Source organism: Bufo gargarizans, chromosome 10 (assembly GCF_014858855.1).
Source record: "Bufo gargarizans isolate SCDJY-AF-19 chromosome 10, ASM1485885v1, whole genome shotgun sequence".
NCBI lineage: Eukaryota > Metazoa > Chordata > Amphibia > Anura > Bufonidae > Bufo > Bufo gargarizans.
Genome location: NC_058089.1, coordinates 132,743,798 through 132,761,517, shown reverse-complemented (window position 1 = coordinate 132,761,517; position 17,720 = coordinate 132,743,798). Strand labels below are relative to the sequence as shown.

At 46.7% G+C, this 17,720-nt stretch overlaps 1 protein-coding gene across 3 annotated transcripts in view; it reads right to left on the bottom strand.

The window, feature by feature from the left end:
• Nucleotides 1-2,352: 2,352 nt before the first annotated feature.
• Nucleotides 2,353-17,720, bottom strand: part of LOC122920533 (zinc finger protein ZFPM1-like) — a 91,213-nt gene continuing 75,845 nt past the window's right edge. For 2 of the 3 annotated variants that reach the window (XM_044270109.1, XM_044270111.1), the window contains 6 exons: nucleotides 12,686-12,785; nucleotides 12,399-12,608; nucleotides 11,825-12,049; nucleotides 9,039-9,134; nucleotides 7,820-7,969; nucleotides 2,353-5,959 (listed from right to left, as the gene is read on the bottom strand). In XM_044270109.1, coding sequence (XP_044126044.1) covers nucleotides 3,714-5,959; nucleotides 7,820-7,969; nucleotides 9,039-9,134; nucleotides 11,825-12,049; nucleotides 12,399-12,608; nucleotides 12,686-12,785 — 3,027 coding nt within the window. In that variant the 3' untranslated portion in view covers nucleotides 2,353-3,713. The remainder of the gene's footprint in view (nucleotides 5,960-7,819; nucleotides 7,970-9,038; nucleotides 9,135-11,824; nucleotides 12,050-12,398; nucleotides 12,609-12,685; nucleotides 12,786-17,720) is intronic. The other variant, XM_044270110.1, reaches the window with a different exon arrangement.

Below are 17,720 nucleotides of genomic sequence, written 5' to 3'. Positions count from 1 at the left end.
GTTTTTATTGGTTTTGTTTGGGGTACATATGCCTTTTTGAACATTTAGAGAGGCAAGGTAACTGAAAAAACACAATTTTGTTATAGGAAATATATTAATATTTCTTACAATTCTGGGGTGCAGTGATGCCAATTATGTTCTTTTTTTATATGAGAAATTGTAAAAGGGCGGTTGAAGCTTTAGGATTTTGGTTTTAGTTCCTCTGGGGAATTCAAACCATTAGTCACTTGTACAGAATAGTGTAATTCTTCTGTATTGCACTGCACCCAGGGTGTGTATGAGGGGCAGTCAGGGTTCAGGGGGGCCCCGTCCTTAGTCTTACAGCATAGATGCTGAGATCACAGTGTAGAGCGGCATCCAAGGCAGGGATTGGAGTCCTACCTGATCCTGGCCCCTGCAGTGGGGCTCAGCTGCTCCATTGCTGTCCTGCTCTGTACGTGCAATGTGTAAACTCAGCAGCCACACCGTATACAGCAGTAATCTTCTAGCACATGATGGGAGTTTTAGTCGCACAATAGCTGAAGCCGCAGATTGAAGAAGACTTCAGTTTAGTGTAAATGTCAGCACTGTACCCTTCTCAGACTCCTCTCCAGTCTTCACCATGGCCCCACTTTTCCTCAGTCCTTAGCATAGCCTGTCCGCTCTTTGTACATAGAATGGGGCTAACTTGTTTTCCCCAAATTACGCCTCCTTCCTCAATAGGAGGTGACAGGCTGGGCTGAGCTCTGTTCACACACAGCATGATCTCTGCTGTACATAGAGGCTGTGTTGTGCGGCAGATCGGTGGAAGGAGGCCGCCTTCCTCTGCCTCCTCGAGCGGCAGCTTGCTCCCATGCACTGCAGTCAATCAGGGCCATGAAGGAGAGAGCAATTCAAAGCTTGACAGCTGCCTCCCTCCGATCGCTGGCTCAGCCTGGTCTTACGCTGCACTTCATTGCATGGGAGACAGCAGTGTGGAGAAGGGTCAAAGCTTTGAATGAACTGCCAGCAGTTTGCAATGAACTTCCAGATGAGTGTTACCTGCACAGTCTGACTCTAGCCAATCAGTGTTGGACTGTGCAGGGACACAACCACAAGTGGTAACACCCGCCTGGACCTTCATAGCAAACAACTGTTAATTCATAACTTCCAGCAGGAATAATAAAGGAATGGCACAACATAGTAAAGAGAAGCATTTATAAGAAGCATCATTTGCGTCCGTTCATCGGAATGTTCTTCCCCGCCAAGCTGCCCGAATATCTGCATGTGTAACTCCACAATAAGGGACATTTACATAAGCAGATACTTGATTATATTGAGTGAAGAATGAGTCGTTTGAACATCAACCCTTTAGATGCTGAGAGGACCATGTAATAGATCAGCGCTGGCCAACCTGTGGCTCTCCAGCTGTTGCAAAACTACAGCTCCCAGCATGCCCAGACAGCCTACAGCATGCATGGTGGGAATTGTAGTTTTACAACAGCTGGAGAGCCGCAGGTTGGCCAGCCCTGTAATAGATTGTTAGGCATTCAGACTATAAGATAACTCTCGGTGTGGGGGGCGTTTGGGGAAAAAGGTGTGTAAAGACCCTTTACAGCCAAGAGCGCCTTCCCTGCTGTGTGCCATCTCCACATTGTCTTCAGCTCAGACCACACCGTTGTGAGATGAGCTTGTGAGTAAAATGTCGCCTTTCCAAGGAAATACTGGATTATGTTATAGACATGGAGCTTGAGGACAGATTTCAAATCCACTCTTCTGTGCTGCATGTATTTCTGGCTCAAGGAATGGGCCTCATTACCGCACAGATGATTCCACGGTGGCTGTGAATCGTTAGCCACTCGTGTCACCACCTGTGGAACTCTGGCTGATGACTGGTGAATCAGGTTTCTGCATCAGTGATCGCAAGAACGACAAACTAGAAGATCATTGCTAACCGTTCAGGGCTTTTACATTACTCAATAACTGCTTAATTGTATGATTTTTTCTAACGATTATCTACTTGTGTTAGTCCTCGGGCACACAACCCATTTTGCAGTCTGTGTGCTTGCTGCGCCATCATTTTTTGCAAACTCCTATAAAAAAAAAGTCCTATCCTTGTCTGCAAAACAGGGAAGAATATAACTCGTTTTATCTTTTTTGCTTGCCACGGAACAGACATATGGATGCGGACAGCACAAGGCTTGTGTCAGCATTTTTTGAGGCCCCTTTAAAATGAATAGGTCCACAAAAAATGTGGATTGGACACAGACCAAAAATGCGGTTGTGAGCATGAGGCCTAAAGGGGCCTTTACTGCCACTATGGGGCCTGCACACGGCTTCTCCGTATCTGCTGTAGCTGGATCGGACGCACACAAGGATGAGGCCAGCTAATATACACAGGTTTTATTTCTGTACACAATTATACACACTCGTTAGTCACCAGAAACGTGTGTTTTATTTGTAAATCAGTGCTCTCGTCTCTATATTAATATATAAATATATTTCGGGACTATTTTAAACACAACTTTTGTCTTCCAGTTCTTGTCACGTATATAATGCCATACAAAAAAAAACGGAGCAGGGATCAGAAGCTGGGGGCAAAACCAGCCCGTTCCTTTACCTGTGAGCTGCCCTCCTCTGTATCACTGTGGCGTCCTCCTGATGGTGTAACGATGACACAATCATAGGATGCAATGCGCTTTGTAAACTTTTAAGTGCCATAACTCGAAACATTCCAAAACGCAGCCCTACCTCTGTCCTCTCTATGGGGATACGCCATTTACCCTCAATAGGGGGGGCTTCAAGTTAAAGTTTCCTTGACATTCCAGCATCGGCCATGCTGCAGTACCTGACAACCAGTGTCGCAAAGAAGGAATGAATGCAACATACAGTATCAGGACACAAAGTGAAACAACACTGAACACGTCGGGGTCGGCGCAGCAATGCATCCCAGACAATACACCCACACCTCATGTTCTGCCTCATATCCCCCCCCCCCATGAGGTTTTCATAGGCATCGTCTTGGGCTGATGTGTGTTCTGTTCAAAACCTTAAAAACGTGTCCCATAGGAAATACCTTACACCCCCCTCCCCTAATAAAACATTTTTTTCCCCCCTGGAAACATTCAATTTTTTTCCCCAAATTTCTGAACTTTTCACTATAAAAAGAAAGAAAACTGTCTTTTTTTTTCTTTGTAGTTTTAAATACATCTTAAAAATAACTTACTAAAAAAGGTATTCCCTTTCCCTGCCCTGTAACAAAGCCACACGTGCCTGTCTGCATGGTTTCAATTCTCTGTAACAGTTATTGTGCTTCAGAATCAGGAGGCGTTCTTTCACGACATAATCTGGACCGACAGTCTTGTAGGTTTTCGGTGTCATAGTGACAGACAGTGCAATTCTGCGTGGGTGACACCCGGACTGAAATGCGTCCTGCTGTCACTGAACAGATGAGGGGGTGAACCTGTGTATCCCCTCTGTGGGCACAGGCGGCAGCGCACCTTGATGCCTTTCCTCTTGGGATATGCGCTCTCTACAGAGTCTTGTGAAGCAGAACGGCGGCCATACTTCCCGGCCGTGCCACAGATTCATTCTAAGTGTCAATATGACAGCAGATCCTTTCATTAATATTTCTTTAATCCTGTGGCTGCCATTGAAGTAGCACAGACCCCTGGACACAACGACCCTCAATGTCCCCCAATTGCTAGGCGATTCTAGTGCTTTGAAACAAATTCAAGCAAAGTCCCTGTTTCCGGTTATTTCACGTGCTCTGCTGCGTGCGATGAACAGTAGTATTTTTTATGGGCGATGAATGTGGACAGGCTGCTGAATTTGATGTTGCAGAGGCGACAATATCTGTGGTTGCCATTTGGCAATGGAGTGGCCAGGCCGAGCTTCGGAGACTGCATTGCTTTATCCCCAGGCAGGAGAGTGAGGGTGGTTGCCCTGAGTCCATCTTCTTTTCGAGTTTCCACCAAAGAATTTAGAGGAAGGGCTGGAGAGTTGGGCAACAGAGGACGGGGGGTGCTGGTTAACACTGGCCGTGGAGTGCAGTTTGAAACCGGACTACCACTGGCAGAAGACGATGACGAACCATCCTTGCTGTTTGCATTGTCTCTGGGCATTTGCAATGGAGAAGCAGATGAGACAGGTGGACTGGGCAAGCTGCCCTCTGATGCAGTACCTGGCTGTGCTCGTGCAGCTAGGACCACTTCCGTGAATGTGCCTTGTAGGCGGTGACCTGGGGTGGCTTTTGCCAAGAGCAGACCATGGACACCTCTCAAATGTTCAAGCAAGTCTCCTCGGATGACCACGTTTGGAGGGCAGTAGGGGCAGGAGGCTGTAGAAGATGGAGATGCCTCTGCTGCAGTCGGGTACTGCAGAATGGGTTTAGTGTCTGGAATGGAGGTGAAGGGCATGGCAATAGACTGGGTGGACTCATTAACGGATCCTGGACTTCGTCTCTCTACTTTCACCTTCACTATGTCTTCCCCGATCTTTGCAGCTGTATTGACAGCGGTTTTCATTTTCTGAAGTTGCTGCAGAGCCTTCTGTTGTAAAGGAGCCACAGGGCAAGAGAACTTCTTGTGTGCCAAGTAGCTTTCAAGGCTATTGAAGCTGATGCGGCAGGCGGTGCATTCATGGTAGTCTGTCAATGGGACCACTGCTGCAGCTGGAGATGGCACCGGAGTGTCAACCAGAAGACGAGGTTTCTTGCTCAAATCTATCGGTCCGTCAGCATCATCGGGGCTGGAGCTTGGAGAGGGCACGGCCGGAGCTGTTATGAGGCCTTGTATCATGGGCAGCACCTCTATTCTGTTTAGCGAAAGCAATGCTGAAGGAGTCACCTCTGCTGTGGGCATTCCATGAATTTCATAAAGCTTTCGTCGTTTGCGTGTTCGTGGGGTGGGCTGAGGTGTGTACGGCAGCCCTGGCTTGTTCATGCCAGGCCGGCGAAGGGGAGGATCATGGCGTGAGGCGCAGTAGTAACGTTTGTGCACCATGTAGGTGTCATGTCTGCTGAATCGGATGTTGCACGCTTCACACACAGTGCGTGTTGGGTCTTCATCTGTGTCATCTAAGGAGCTAGGACTCTGGCTACCTTCACTAACATGTCCACTCCCTGTGGGTTCACTCTCTGTTCCAACACCCTCTTCAACCTTAATGGATACTACAGGAGCGCTGCTTTCTCCTCCAGCTTCTTCCTGGGGTGGGATTGTCCCTTGGTCATCTACAGCTGGTAAAGTAGAAGTGCCAGGGGCCACTGTGGCTCGTATGGGTGTCACTTTTATTTTGCGGGCAGTGGCAGGGCTCTCCTCTGCCACGTGCCTCCCCGAGCAGTAAAGTCTCTTGTGCACATAATAATTATTGATATTATTAAAGGTAATTTCACACTCAAAACAAGTTGCACCCTTGGGTGGTGCATTCCCTGAAAAGCCAGCCGGACTTGCAGCTTGGCCTTGTTTCAGCCGGCTGTGGACCAGCTCAGACATCTTTGCCAGGATCTCAGAAGCTTGTGGTACAATGGCAGGAGCTGCTTCATGTCCAAAGACATAGTGTGGCATGATGACTGTACCACCACCGGCTGCTGCTCCGGATTCATTAGGGACCGGACTGGACCCAGGTGTGGGGCTGGAGATCTCAGTCTTTATTTTGACAGCTGGAGATGGCACCAGTGCCGCTGCATCAGTGGTATCAGAGCTGGCAGCACCAGATTCAGTGATGGGCATCAATGGTTCTGGCTCTTCTTTAATCTTTACTTTGAGCGGAGGTTCCTCACTTCCTGACAAAGAGGAGGCTGGAGATGTACTGTCACCATTTTTCAGGACTTCAGGAGGCTGCTCCGTTTCTGAACCCAGTGGGGACTGGGTGGACTGTGCAGTGATGGGGATGGGAGATGTAGTGTGCATTAGGGCGTGTTGTTGTAGACTGGCCAGTCCATCCGCCAAAAATCCACACAAGCTGCACTTTAAAAGAGTGGCGGACGAGCCCTGATTTACTGCTGTGGAAATGAAAGAAAATCTCATTACTAAGGAGGAAGCTTCTGGTAACCTCAACAATATGTGCACATGGATTGCATATTATTCTTAACTGGAAATAATGTACAATTCCTGCCAGAAGTTCTGTATCTTCTTAAAGGGGCACTAACCTTAAAAGTCACAAGAACTAAAGAGTGCTGGAATGTTATATATTCATAGAAAACTATATTTTTTCTTATATGGTCCAATGTAAAGTGAATGTGGGAGGAACAATGGTTGTTCGTCCCTTATTCATTTCTACTGATTATCGGCAGCACATCCCTAATTACACAGGGGAGATGTGCTCCTGATAATCGTACATCTTTCATCCTGATGAGAGCTGTCAATCAGACAACAAACAAGCCTTGCTCATGTATCAGCTGAGCGACAGCACGATTATATGGGCCAGTTATCGGGAACGAATGATTGTTCCTAAAAATTGGTCTAAGGCATTAGGGCTCTTGAACATGTGCGCCCCATAACCGTGCTGGGGACCGCAAATAGCAGTCCGCACTGCACGGGTACCAGCCATGTGGCCGGCGTTTGCAGGTGTGGATCCACTGATGTGAATGGGTCCGTGATCTACAAGATTCAGTCAGCACTGGAAAAAAAGTAAAACGAGTTCAATTGTTTTGCGGTGCGGAGGCACGAACTGAAATCCTACAGAAGTGCACCGTAGTGCTTCTGCTCTGTATCTTAAGGTTTGGGAAGTGAATGTTTGCAGGTTGCAATATGGGCACAGTCCGCACACGTTCATGTGCCCTTATTCACACAGTCAGTGTTTGGTCAGTGATTTATATCAGTGATTGTGAGCCAAAACCAGGAGGGGAAACTACACAGAGATCAGGTATAATGAAAAGACTTATTCCTGTTCTCTGTTTCTGACTCACAATCACTGATTGAAAACACTGCAGTGTGAATAAGACCTAGGGCTGGGGCTACACAGCGATCCTGGCCACGAAATCCATCACACAACCAAGGATTGCCGTGTATCAGTAGAGCCAAAGTGGTCACATCACAACTCACAATCACCACGTCCCCAGAATAGCAAAAGGAAAAAATTTAAATCGAGCAGGTTTGGGTTTCTTTGCAATTCTAGGGTCGATGTCACAGCAACTTGTGGGTCGGGCTGCATCCCCATTCATTTTTATGGATGCACTGCTACACAGCAATCTTTGGTCATGTGCCGTGTACCTCCAAACATGATAGGGCCCTTAAGCAAGACTGTCCGCTGTGCTTAAAGCCCAAGCAAAGAGGAAGTTACTGAGCCAGGAAAGGAAGTAGAATATATGGAGTGACTTCAAAAATTTGAGCCAGAAATCCATCCACCATTTTTTTTTTTTTTTTTTTATAAAAATGATATACAATAGTCACATATGTGTTGTTAAAGGCGACCTCTCACCCCTCCTGGCATGTCTGCTTTAGAACCTACTCGCATTTCCCATGTAATAATTCTGGAGCATCTATTCTTAAGACTCTATATTGCGCCGTTCCTTTTATTATTCCTGCTAGAAGTTATGAATGAATTGCTGGCAGTGAGGGTGCAGCTGTCCCTGCATAGTCTTAAAATGGCAGCACTGCTTGGATAGTGTCAGACTGTGCAGGGACACCCCCCAGCTGATAACACCCAGCTGGACCCTCACTGCAAACTGCTAGCAATTAATTCATAACTTTTAGCAGGAATAATAAAAGAATGGCAGAAAGCAGAGTTATAAAAATAGATGCTTCAGAAAGTAGTCTCTAAACAGACATGTCAGGAGAGGTTCCAGGACATCTTTAATTTGTGGTAAAATATTTTTTGCAAGTGTCCTTTTAGAGACAGTGACACTAAACTGTACACGCACCAGAGTTAACGGACTTGACTGTAGGTAGTGTTTTTACAAGAGGAAACGCATCAACCTTGGACCCTGGTTGGCAGATCATGTGATTAGTCACTAGGTGGCTATAGAGGATGTCCCGGGTGGTGGAGATGAAGCCGCATCCATGGCACATACCTGGAAAAGAATGAATGAGAATTAGAAAATGAAGCGCTCTACTTCAAGATTTCTGTGCGGAGTACTTATCCATAAATAATAAGCGTAGGTCTCTTGATAACGTGAGTGATGTTTGGTGCATATAGGAACAGATTCTCTCCATTCAATTAAGGTGGCTGCAAAATTAGATGAATGTTCGCAAGACCAGCCAACCGTCTAATGTGTGTATAGGGGCCTTCCGATTCCTCCAAGGGACCATGCCCATATTGCAACCTGCCACCAGGTGTATCTTACTCCTCTCTTCCTATTGATGGCACAAGCAAGCTTGGCTGAGTATGCATTGGTATGGGGGAGGGGAGGTTCTGGTGTTGCGGGTGGTGAACCTCTGCTGCCAGAATTCGATTAGAAAATGCCAGGTTGAAAAGAATAGCCAGAATACGCATGTGCTCGCAATCTGAGGAGGGGTGACTTATCTCCACAAGAACAAAAGAATCAGACATACTGAAACCCATCCTTCTCTTCCTGAAATCTGTCAGGAGGCCACCATAAACATTGGACGGTCAGCTGAACCCGCTGAAATCGACTGACACATCGAAAACGTATGGTCAGGTCAGCTTAAAGGGGTGATCTGCCTTATTCCAAAAACAGCACTACGCTGTGTATGGGTTGTGTGTATTATTGCATCTCCGCTCCACTGCGGTCAGTGGGGCATAGCTGCAATACTGAACATAACCTGTGGACAGGGGTGATACTATTTGAAAGCAGCCATGTTTTTCTATTCCTGGACAACTCCTTTCAGTTTCACATAATAAGCAGGGATGTCCCACCTGTAGCCTTCAGCTATCAAAGCATGGTAGGAGCTGTTTTTCAACAGCTGGAGCGCCGCAGGTCGGACATTCCTGGATAAGGTATTATCGGTGGGTTTCTAGGGAAATCCCTGGAGTTCCTGACCCTTTAAATTAGGACAGTGCCCAAAGGAAATAGTCACATGAGCAAATCACCTCTGCACCTTAGGGGAGCCTTACAAGTTGTCATTGGTTGAGAAGTGGCACTGGATTCATATTAAGAACCCCAGTTGTACATCACTTACCGTTCAGGGTGTCTGTGTGAACCTTCAGATGACGCTCACAGTTTGCCTTGGTCGTGAACGCGGACAGACAGATCAAGCACACGAACGGTCTCTCGCCTGCGAAAAGATAAGCGTCTCAGTTATTTAGCCTCTTGCTGCACCACCTTGGGCTCCTTGTTATCACAAAGCATTGCTAGCCACTTGTACTAATAGAGAGGAGTGCGCTGCACTCTGATTAAGATGGCGAGATAATGTCCTATGATGCTATTAATCTGAAGGGGACACTTTGAACAAATGGATTGGAGCCTATTATAAAACAGAGGAGGCGGCAGATTAAATATCTCCCTCTACGCAGCGCACAATATGTCTCAGATCACATGGTTGCAATGAGAAGCTTTAGATTAACCCTCTGCTTACCAAACTCCTGTTGCCGGGTGTGAGGGCAACTCAGGGTTAAGCAGGCTTCCCACATTTAGAACTACTGTGATCAGAGATGAGCTCCACAGTGCGGTATCCTTAATCCACCCGAGTTCCTCCAATCAGAGCTGCTGATTAAAGGTTTTTCTCATCGGGACTGAAATGTAGACATTTCGCTATTTTCCAAGTCTCTTCCGGTTGCAGGATTTTCATACACTGCTTATGTCTAGGGCTGGGACTACATGGTAATTATTGCTGTTGCACGACTGAAGAATGCTGTGCAGCAGTGCAGCCATTCAGCTGAATAGGGCTGCAGCAAGACTTGCAAGTTGCAGCGACCCCAGATCAGAAATGTCTGGGGTTGTGGCAACTTGCAATTTGCACTGTGGCCCCATTCAGTTCAATGACTGCACTGCTACAGTGATAGCTGCAAGAGTTAAAACCTGCACCTCCAAAACGATATGTAGAGTGCAGGTGCACGCAACCATGGACTACATGTAGCAGCAGACTGCTATATGCACAAAGAAACAGGCAAACATGGAAAACAAGAATAAATGTAAACTGCAGCACTGCTATACTTACTACATGAAAATTAGAAGCTCTTTCTGCATATTTTTGATCAAGAATATGTCAGACCCATCTACCAGCGACAAGGTGGCTTCTATCACCTACACTAAGAGTCGTAACTTTCCTGAGCTTTTGGCCTAAATTTTCAGGGCAATGTAGAACCCAGCTCTGGGCACCAGGCAGACGGACGGGACAGTGGTGTTTGGTCATGTGACATGTGAACAGCTCGTAGCCCCAGCCTAATAGAAGCATGGAGATCCATGGATGTCAGTAAATACACCCCAAAAATGACGTATAATGCAATACTGAGCCTGATTTTAAGGCTAAAGAAGTAATGTAAGCAAAAAGATTTTCAAGATCTGTTTGCCGTCAGTGAATGGGAATATTTTTGTTCACATCCAGAGACTGAAAAGCTGTTCTGACCCAATACTTCTCATAGCTGAGGGTTTATCACAATGTATCAGCCCTGACCGCTGCTTCTCTGTGAGGCGCTCTAGTTGTTAGTGAAATGGTTATAAGCTGCACAGTATTTCCTATTTTCCTAAAGTCTTAGATTTAGCAGCTAATTTACTATTTATGTATATTTGATTGTTATACTGAAACAAAAATTATATATTTTTCAATATTTTAGATTATGGATTTCAACCATGGGTGGTGTGGCCTCAGTACAATAAGTGTGGGACGCACTAGTTTACACAATGCTCCACATCACACATCTCGCACATGCCCTTATGGTTTGTTACCATGTACCGGTCTGGAGTCCAGGCTGCTTAGCTCACAGAGGATTGTCTAGACTGGCACGACCATAAACATTTCAGCTGTGGTCAGGATTTTAGCCTCTACACTGACAGGGATTCTCTGAATCAGTCATCGGTATCTGATTCTCAAACTGATCAGCCGTTTCAGAAGGCACCGTGGCCGTCTCTCAGCTCATCATCAAGCACAGCGCCGATGAACGTGACCTCACTGGCCTAGGTATGGTGCTACTGTGAGCGCTGCTGCCATCTCAAGCGATGGCCCCTCAATCAGATACTGATGACCGGATAGGAAAACCCTTTTAAACATTAATATTTCCAGGCTAGATCAGGAGGTTGTATTTCAGAGGTGATGGGGTGGGGCCGAATTAGAGCAATATTTTGAAGATATTCCATGTGTCACTCTCCTTTGAACTCTATGGAGATTTGGGACCCCTACCACTCTATAAACTATTAGGATGGGAGTAAACTATTAGGATGGAAATGTAAAGGAGTCAGAAAGCCATATGAATAAATAGTATTTTTAGGATGTGTTTAAGGATGAGCGAACCTGAACTTTACAGGTTTGGGTGGTGTAGGAATTCTGTTATACCGGAATATAATGGAATTCGTAGATGGAATGCAAAACGGAAGCCTTTAAGAGGCATTCCATCTTGATCCGTCATAATAGAAGTCTATGGCCAAGCATAAAGGATCTGTCTGGACGAAAAACAAAGTCCTGTATAACTGAAACCAGACGGATCCGTTGTTATTATTATTGCACCATTAATTCCCTGGCGCTGTACATATGATAAGCGGTGCACATACATAATACAGACAATTGCATTAAGCATGAACAAGACGAGTTACAGAAGGAGCCCTGCCCGCGAGGGCTTACAATCTATGCTTGGCCATAGACTTCTATTATAACAGATAGAAATGGAATGCCTCTTTAAGGCTTCTATTTGCATCTCGTCTACAAATTCCATTATATTACATTATAATGGAATCTGTAACGGAAGCTTTAAAGTTCCGCTCATCCCTAGATATGTTTAAACTCAAACTATAAAGTTCTGTGATTCTACGCACCGCTGTGACTCCTCATGTGAATCTCCAGGGAGCTTGCGCTTGGGCAGCTTTTCTTGCACTGGGGAAAGGGACATATCCTCTCATTGGGGTAGGAGTCTTTGGGCTTTTCTTCAACTGACGGGGAGGTTGAGCTCTGACGGCTGGCGCAATAATACATCAGGTGTGCCTGCAGGTTCCGCTCGCTGCGATACCAGATGCCACAGTCCTTGCAGGGAAATACATCCTCTGGAATAGAAGGGCAGAAACAGTTAGGAGGGGCGCATTAAAGGCAAAGTAATAAAACATAAAGTAATTTTTGCCTAAGCACAGAGGCAGGCCACTGATCAAACAACATGCCAGCATGTGGCCCTAAAGATTTTTTGGACTAGGCCAGAAAATGCATAACTTTTACACAAACACAATTAAAACATTGGTAAATCTGCCCATTAGGGGACCGTTTGTTGAATCTTTAGAACCAAGTATATGGTCAGCCCTGCAGTGATGTCTACAAATACTGTGTACGATGAAAGGAATACAGAAATGAAAACATTTTGCTCCTGAACTCTGTCAGCTGTGTCGCAAACACATCACTTACTGTTCACAACTGCTGTAGCCAGTATTGAAGCCATGCCGGCTTGTTGGGGGAGCAGTGGAAATTCTGTGTGGATGGGGGTCTCCTGGGAGGGTTCGCAGGGCTCCTCTTTTATTTTGAAGTTGGGGATGGCCTGGGGTTCAGCCATAAGGAAGGCTTTGAGGACATCCCCTTGTTGAAGGTCTTGTGAGGTCTTGCACCAGATCTGGTCACCTGAACACGGGGACAGCCCTTAGGTTAGCACCTCCATTACTGCTCGACTCGAACACATTGTTACATCAGGTTCTCACCTTTCCGATATATAACAGAGTTGGCTTCCAGCTCACAAGTGACGAGAGTCAGATTCTTCAGCCAGCAGTCACTATCCACTTCCAGAGACAGGGAGCCATTCTAGAAAGACATGAGAAAAGCTGTTACAACATTCTACATTACACAAAGATTATTAAGGGTTAATGGTAGCAGTGTTATACAGAATTGACCCTAAAATTCCTCTCCCGAAGTACTTTGTGCTTCTGGGAGTCCATGAGAGGACAAGTCACTACTCCAAAAAGATCTACTATTGTCTCGTCTGCAAAGCCATGTGCTGCTGGGACATCTGTGGAGGGTAACGGGTCCAAACAGAGCAGGACCACACCGTCGGACTGAACCGCTCCGAAAAAAGGCTGCGATAAAACTTCAAAGGGTTAATACCTGATAGGTGTGGTGTCCATCTAGCAGGAGAATTGGGGTCCCCTTCTCCACAATCCAGTGAAGAGGCCGTGCATGCGGCTCTCTCCAATGTGTAATACAGAAGCTACAACTGCAATGGAGACAGCTACATGTATAGACTGTCACCTTTCGACCTCATCTAATCCTTTTTGGAGTGCAAAACAAGGCTCCAGTGACCCCAGTCTCTGCCTGACCACCCAATGGACCACTGGTACTTACACACCCTTACTTCTGCTCTGACATAAGAACATGTGAGCAGCCATCAAGTATGTCTATGTCCGGATGGTTGGGGGCTGCAGGTTGTGAATCCCAAGATGCAGTCAGAAACCACTGCCCTTTAAATGCCATTGCAGCCAGCGACCAGCAGGTGGCGATCTCGGCCTTTGGTTGCAGATCTAGCTGTCTGGAGTGCTATACTTTGCTCTGACTTATCTGACGATTGGAGTGTTATTATGAGAAATGTCACCGCGCTTCACTTTGGCAGGGACTTAATGTGCTCATTGGTTCCGAGATGTTTTTCACATGCTCTGCACCATGTTGCCACGATCACCATTAGCAGTGTGTTCAAAGGGGCCCTAATGCCCTGCACTACAGTGACCAGCTGCAAACATCTGGAAAATTACAAAGAAAGGGACAATGTAGAATCTACTTCAAATCAAATTCCCAGGAAAATAATGATACTAAACCTGCCACAGAGCAGATAGGGGTCCATCAATAGTGCAGGTAATAATTGCCCTTAGGGTTAGGATAAGGATTCACGTAGTAAGAATCCTAAGGGATAAACGCCATGAATCCATTTGGATCTTAAACATTTCAGCACTGCAGAAGCTGGCAATACTGTGAGCCCTGCGGCTTCCCGTAGATTCCACTCTGCTCAGGACCGAGTCCTTCCATGTCTCTAATGAATATTAATGAGCGCAGAGAAAGAGAAATTAATCTGCCTGATCCTCAGATGGCTGCGTCAGTAACGATATGAAATCTAATTATTCCTTCCAATATTTCTAAGACCCTCGAACAGAGCGCTGGTGCTAGTCAGCTCTGGCTTATCACTGTGATGGGCTGCGTGTTCCCAGAACGATAAAGAGCCGGGCACTGCTGATGATGCAGAAAAGCCCTCATTGTCAAACACGAGCGGCCTGCCTCTTTCACCTTCCCCTGGTGCCGCTCAAAATGCATTAGAAAGTACAGCTCCCGCGATGACACAAGCAATTAGGAAGAACGGCAAAGAACGCAGGGAGATGAGACGTGTATCTGCACATATCTGTCCACAGCATTCATTCTACCAGAGAACACGTATCCACCATTACTACGCCACTATGGCCATGGACCAGTGCAGCCGACTATGTCTTACACTGTGGCCGCCACGGGAAAGCTCAGAGTAACTTAATATGACCATAGACACACACGTGATACATGTGGGACACATTTTTATAGGACATGATGGAAAAGTCTTGGTCATTATGGGGACTTCGTGTCCACTAAAAGGCATCTGTCACCACATACATCCAAATAAAACTGGCTGACCGTTGAGATGTGCGCTGGTCAGCCGAACGTCACAGTCTTGGTCCCATCTTTCTCACTGCCCACATTGCCAATAAAACTGCAGTTTTATAATATGCAAATGAGCCCCTAGGAGCAACGAGGGTGGTGCCATTGCACCCAGAGGCTCCCGCTCACTGCCTCGCATGCAGCGTCCCCACTGCATTCAGTCTGATAGGCCGGTAGTGAAAACACATTCACACCTGGCCCTGAAGTCTTGCAGGAGCGCGTGCAGCACATGGGCAGTGAAGGAGTATAATGGGGAACGCTGCTGACACATGTGCCGAACGTGCTCATATACCCAGCCTAAGCCACGTGGCCTCTAATTTCCTGTGTGACAATATGGACAGATTTTTGCGGTATGTTTTGTAACACAAAACCACGTGTCCACATTACACAAATCAATCGTTTACAGGAACCTTGAAGGGGTGGAAAAAGACTTGCAGGGTATGCAGGAGTACAGTACGGGGAAGCTGTATCTTTAACCCCCCCCCCCCCCTAATGGCTGTGACAAGATGTGTTGTTTTCTTCTGAAACAAAGAGGTCAGTGTCTCTGCTCTGAACTCTGCCCGATAGCATCAGAAACTCTATCTAGACTGCATCCGCTGCACGGCTTATCCAGGGAAGGGGCTTCTAAAGTCTGGCACCGTTGCCAGGAACGCTGCACTGGGTGAATTGGAGGAGGGGGACGCAGCCTATTTACTTACACTAGGCTGAATAATTAACAACACACTAAATAGGTGAAGTTCTGCAGCTTGTAGTCACTGCAGGCTCATAACCTCTGTGAGCCCCATCCAACAGCTCATTAGATTAGTGCAGCCAAAGGCTGGTGTGCCGAAATCCCCCACTGCAGCCAGTCCAGCTTAAAGGGGTTGTGTCATCGCTAGGATCTAAGTGCAGGTCCCACCTCGGATATCCGCACCTTTCCCTAAAACAGCCCCCTGAAAGTGTAGGAGAGCACACCGTGCATGTGGGAGCGTGCGAGCTCGGCTATTTGGGGAACTTCCATAGAAATAAACGGAGAGTGGCAAAGCGTGGGCGACTGCGGTCTGCAGCGGGTCCCAGAGGTGGGATGCACAGCTATATGACTATGTACAAAATTAGCAAAGTGGATGAGATTTTAACGCTGCGTTTTTTGTACTGACCTCCAGCGCGGATATGAAATCTGCAGCTTGTTAATTTATGCTCCGCTCTCCAAAACGGCAGCAATGCCGGAGGGGGCAACAAGTGCCAGGCCCTCCCAGGAAGATAGGGCGCTTGTATCAGCACTATTTAGATTTTTTGCTATGGGCCCACTCTGATCTATTTCTAATAATAATTCCATGCTATAGAAATATGAAGCGAGTGCCTCATGTGATTTCTGGGGCTCCATGACTGGCCACGGCACACACCAGACAAAATGGAAACGTGCCCGTGGCAGATCTGCTGATTCAAGCTCTAAAGCAGATTAATACAGTGAATATTGTGGAAAAACACGATTTCTAGAGGGCGATAGGTGGAGCCGAGGATACTGTACCAAGAAACCCCTGAGCTGCAGATTCCGCCATTTCTCCGGTTTTATATATGGATTAGAGATAAGCGAATCGATTTGTTCATCAATCAGATTTCTCGAACAGCGAGGGGCTGTGTAATGACCAAGAAAAGGAAAGTTTTGTGTGCAGCACGTGCAGTTAGCATTTCTCTACATTTAAAGTGGGTTTTCTGTACAATGACATCCCTCTACGCTCCTGTACAGAGAGGGTTAATATGCAGCCTGGCAACCTGTGAATTTCTTACAGAGCAGGGCTATCTCCTCAGAGGATGTGCGACAATTAGAGAAAATGGTTTTTTGCCAGGAAGGAGAGAGAAGCAGAGGAGGAAGTTGAAAGATACTTCAAGTGTTAAGGATGGACCTTCTCCATCCTGCCTCTCCTAGGGCTGCACTGATATCAGGGACTAGGGGGGAAAATGATGAGCTGCAAACCATCAAGACACCCGATAAGGGCTGGGGCCAACGTCGAAAACATCAGGGAAAATATTTAGACAATAATGAAGCATCGGGAAAGCAGGACATTATCTGGGAGGAATCAATCACTTGGCTGTCTTATGTCTCGACTGGTGGCGCCACAAGATCATAACACCCCGAACAGGGGAGATAAGGGGTTAATGAAGGATTTCATTCTCAGCAGATAACGACTCAATCGCTATCACAAACCCAGCTTGCTCTCGTCTAAAATTTCGAGCTTTAACCTTAAAGCGGAGGAGATAACGCCCCCTCCCTTTCTCCCCCCTCTTTGTGGAAGATAGCGAAGCTCAGATTTTGTGTTTTATTTCGCTTATTTCACCCCATAAGCAGAGATTCAGGTTTTAACCTCTTTGCCCCTCTAATAATTTATATCTGGAGATATCCTGCCCCATGACAACTGAAAGAAACATTTCGTTCTTAATTGGGACATTGTGGATGTTCTGGCGCCAGCTGGATACATTCAGCGTCCCCTCTGGTGCTGCATATGTCCACATGACACCGGCGGGTGAGGGAGGGAGATTGCTAAACAGGCGGCCAACACTTATGGGACCAAATCCATGAAGTGCCCTAGAAACTGCCAAACAGGGGCACAGGACGGGGCCTATAAAATGTGCCGTAAAGACTGCTCGGATTTCTTACACTTCTTAAGGTGACTGTCTCGGTGGGAGCGGCTGACCAACCAAGGTGTATGGGGGGTCCCGACTCTCCCCCGACAGCAGACTTTCAGAGGAAAGAAGGATTGGGACTGTTAGATTTCAACATGTCTATCCTTAGTTGGTAAGTTGCCATCGGAGGTGTTTGGATGGGGTTTATTCCTTCTGCCCATTGGCAGCACATTTACCCTCATCTGTAAAGAGGGGGTCTGGAGGAATCAGCCACCTACGGCCATTGCGGTAATACTGGAGCTGTACAACTACGGTAGTTGAGGTTCCCAGTGAGAAGCAAGGTCCCAAATAAGTAATGTATCCCCCCAGACAGAAGGTGACAGGCCTTAAAGAGGACCTTTCACTAGTCCTGACATTACAGAATTAGTACCTGGCCGTGTAGGGCATGACCAACAGATGTCCCTGCAG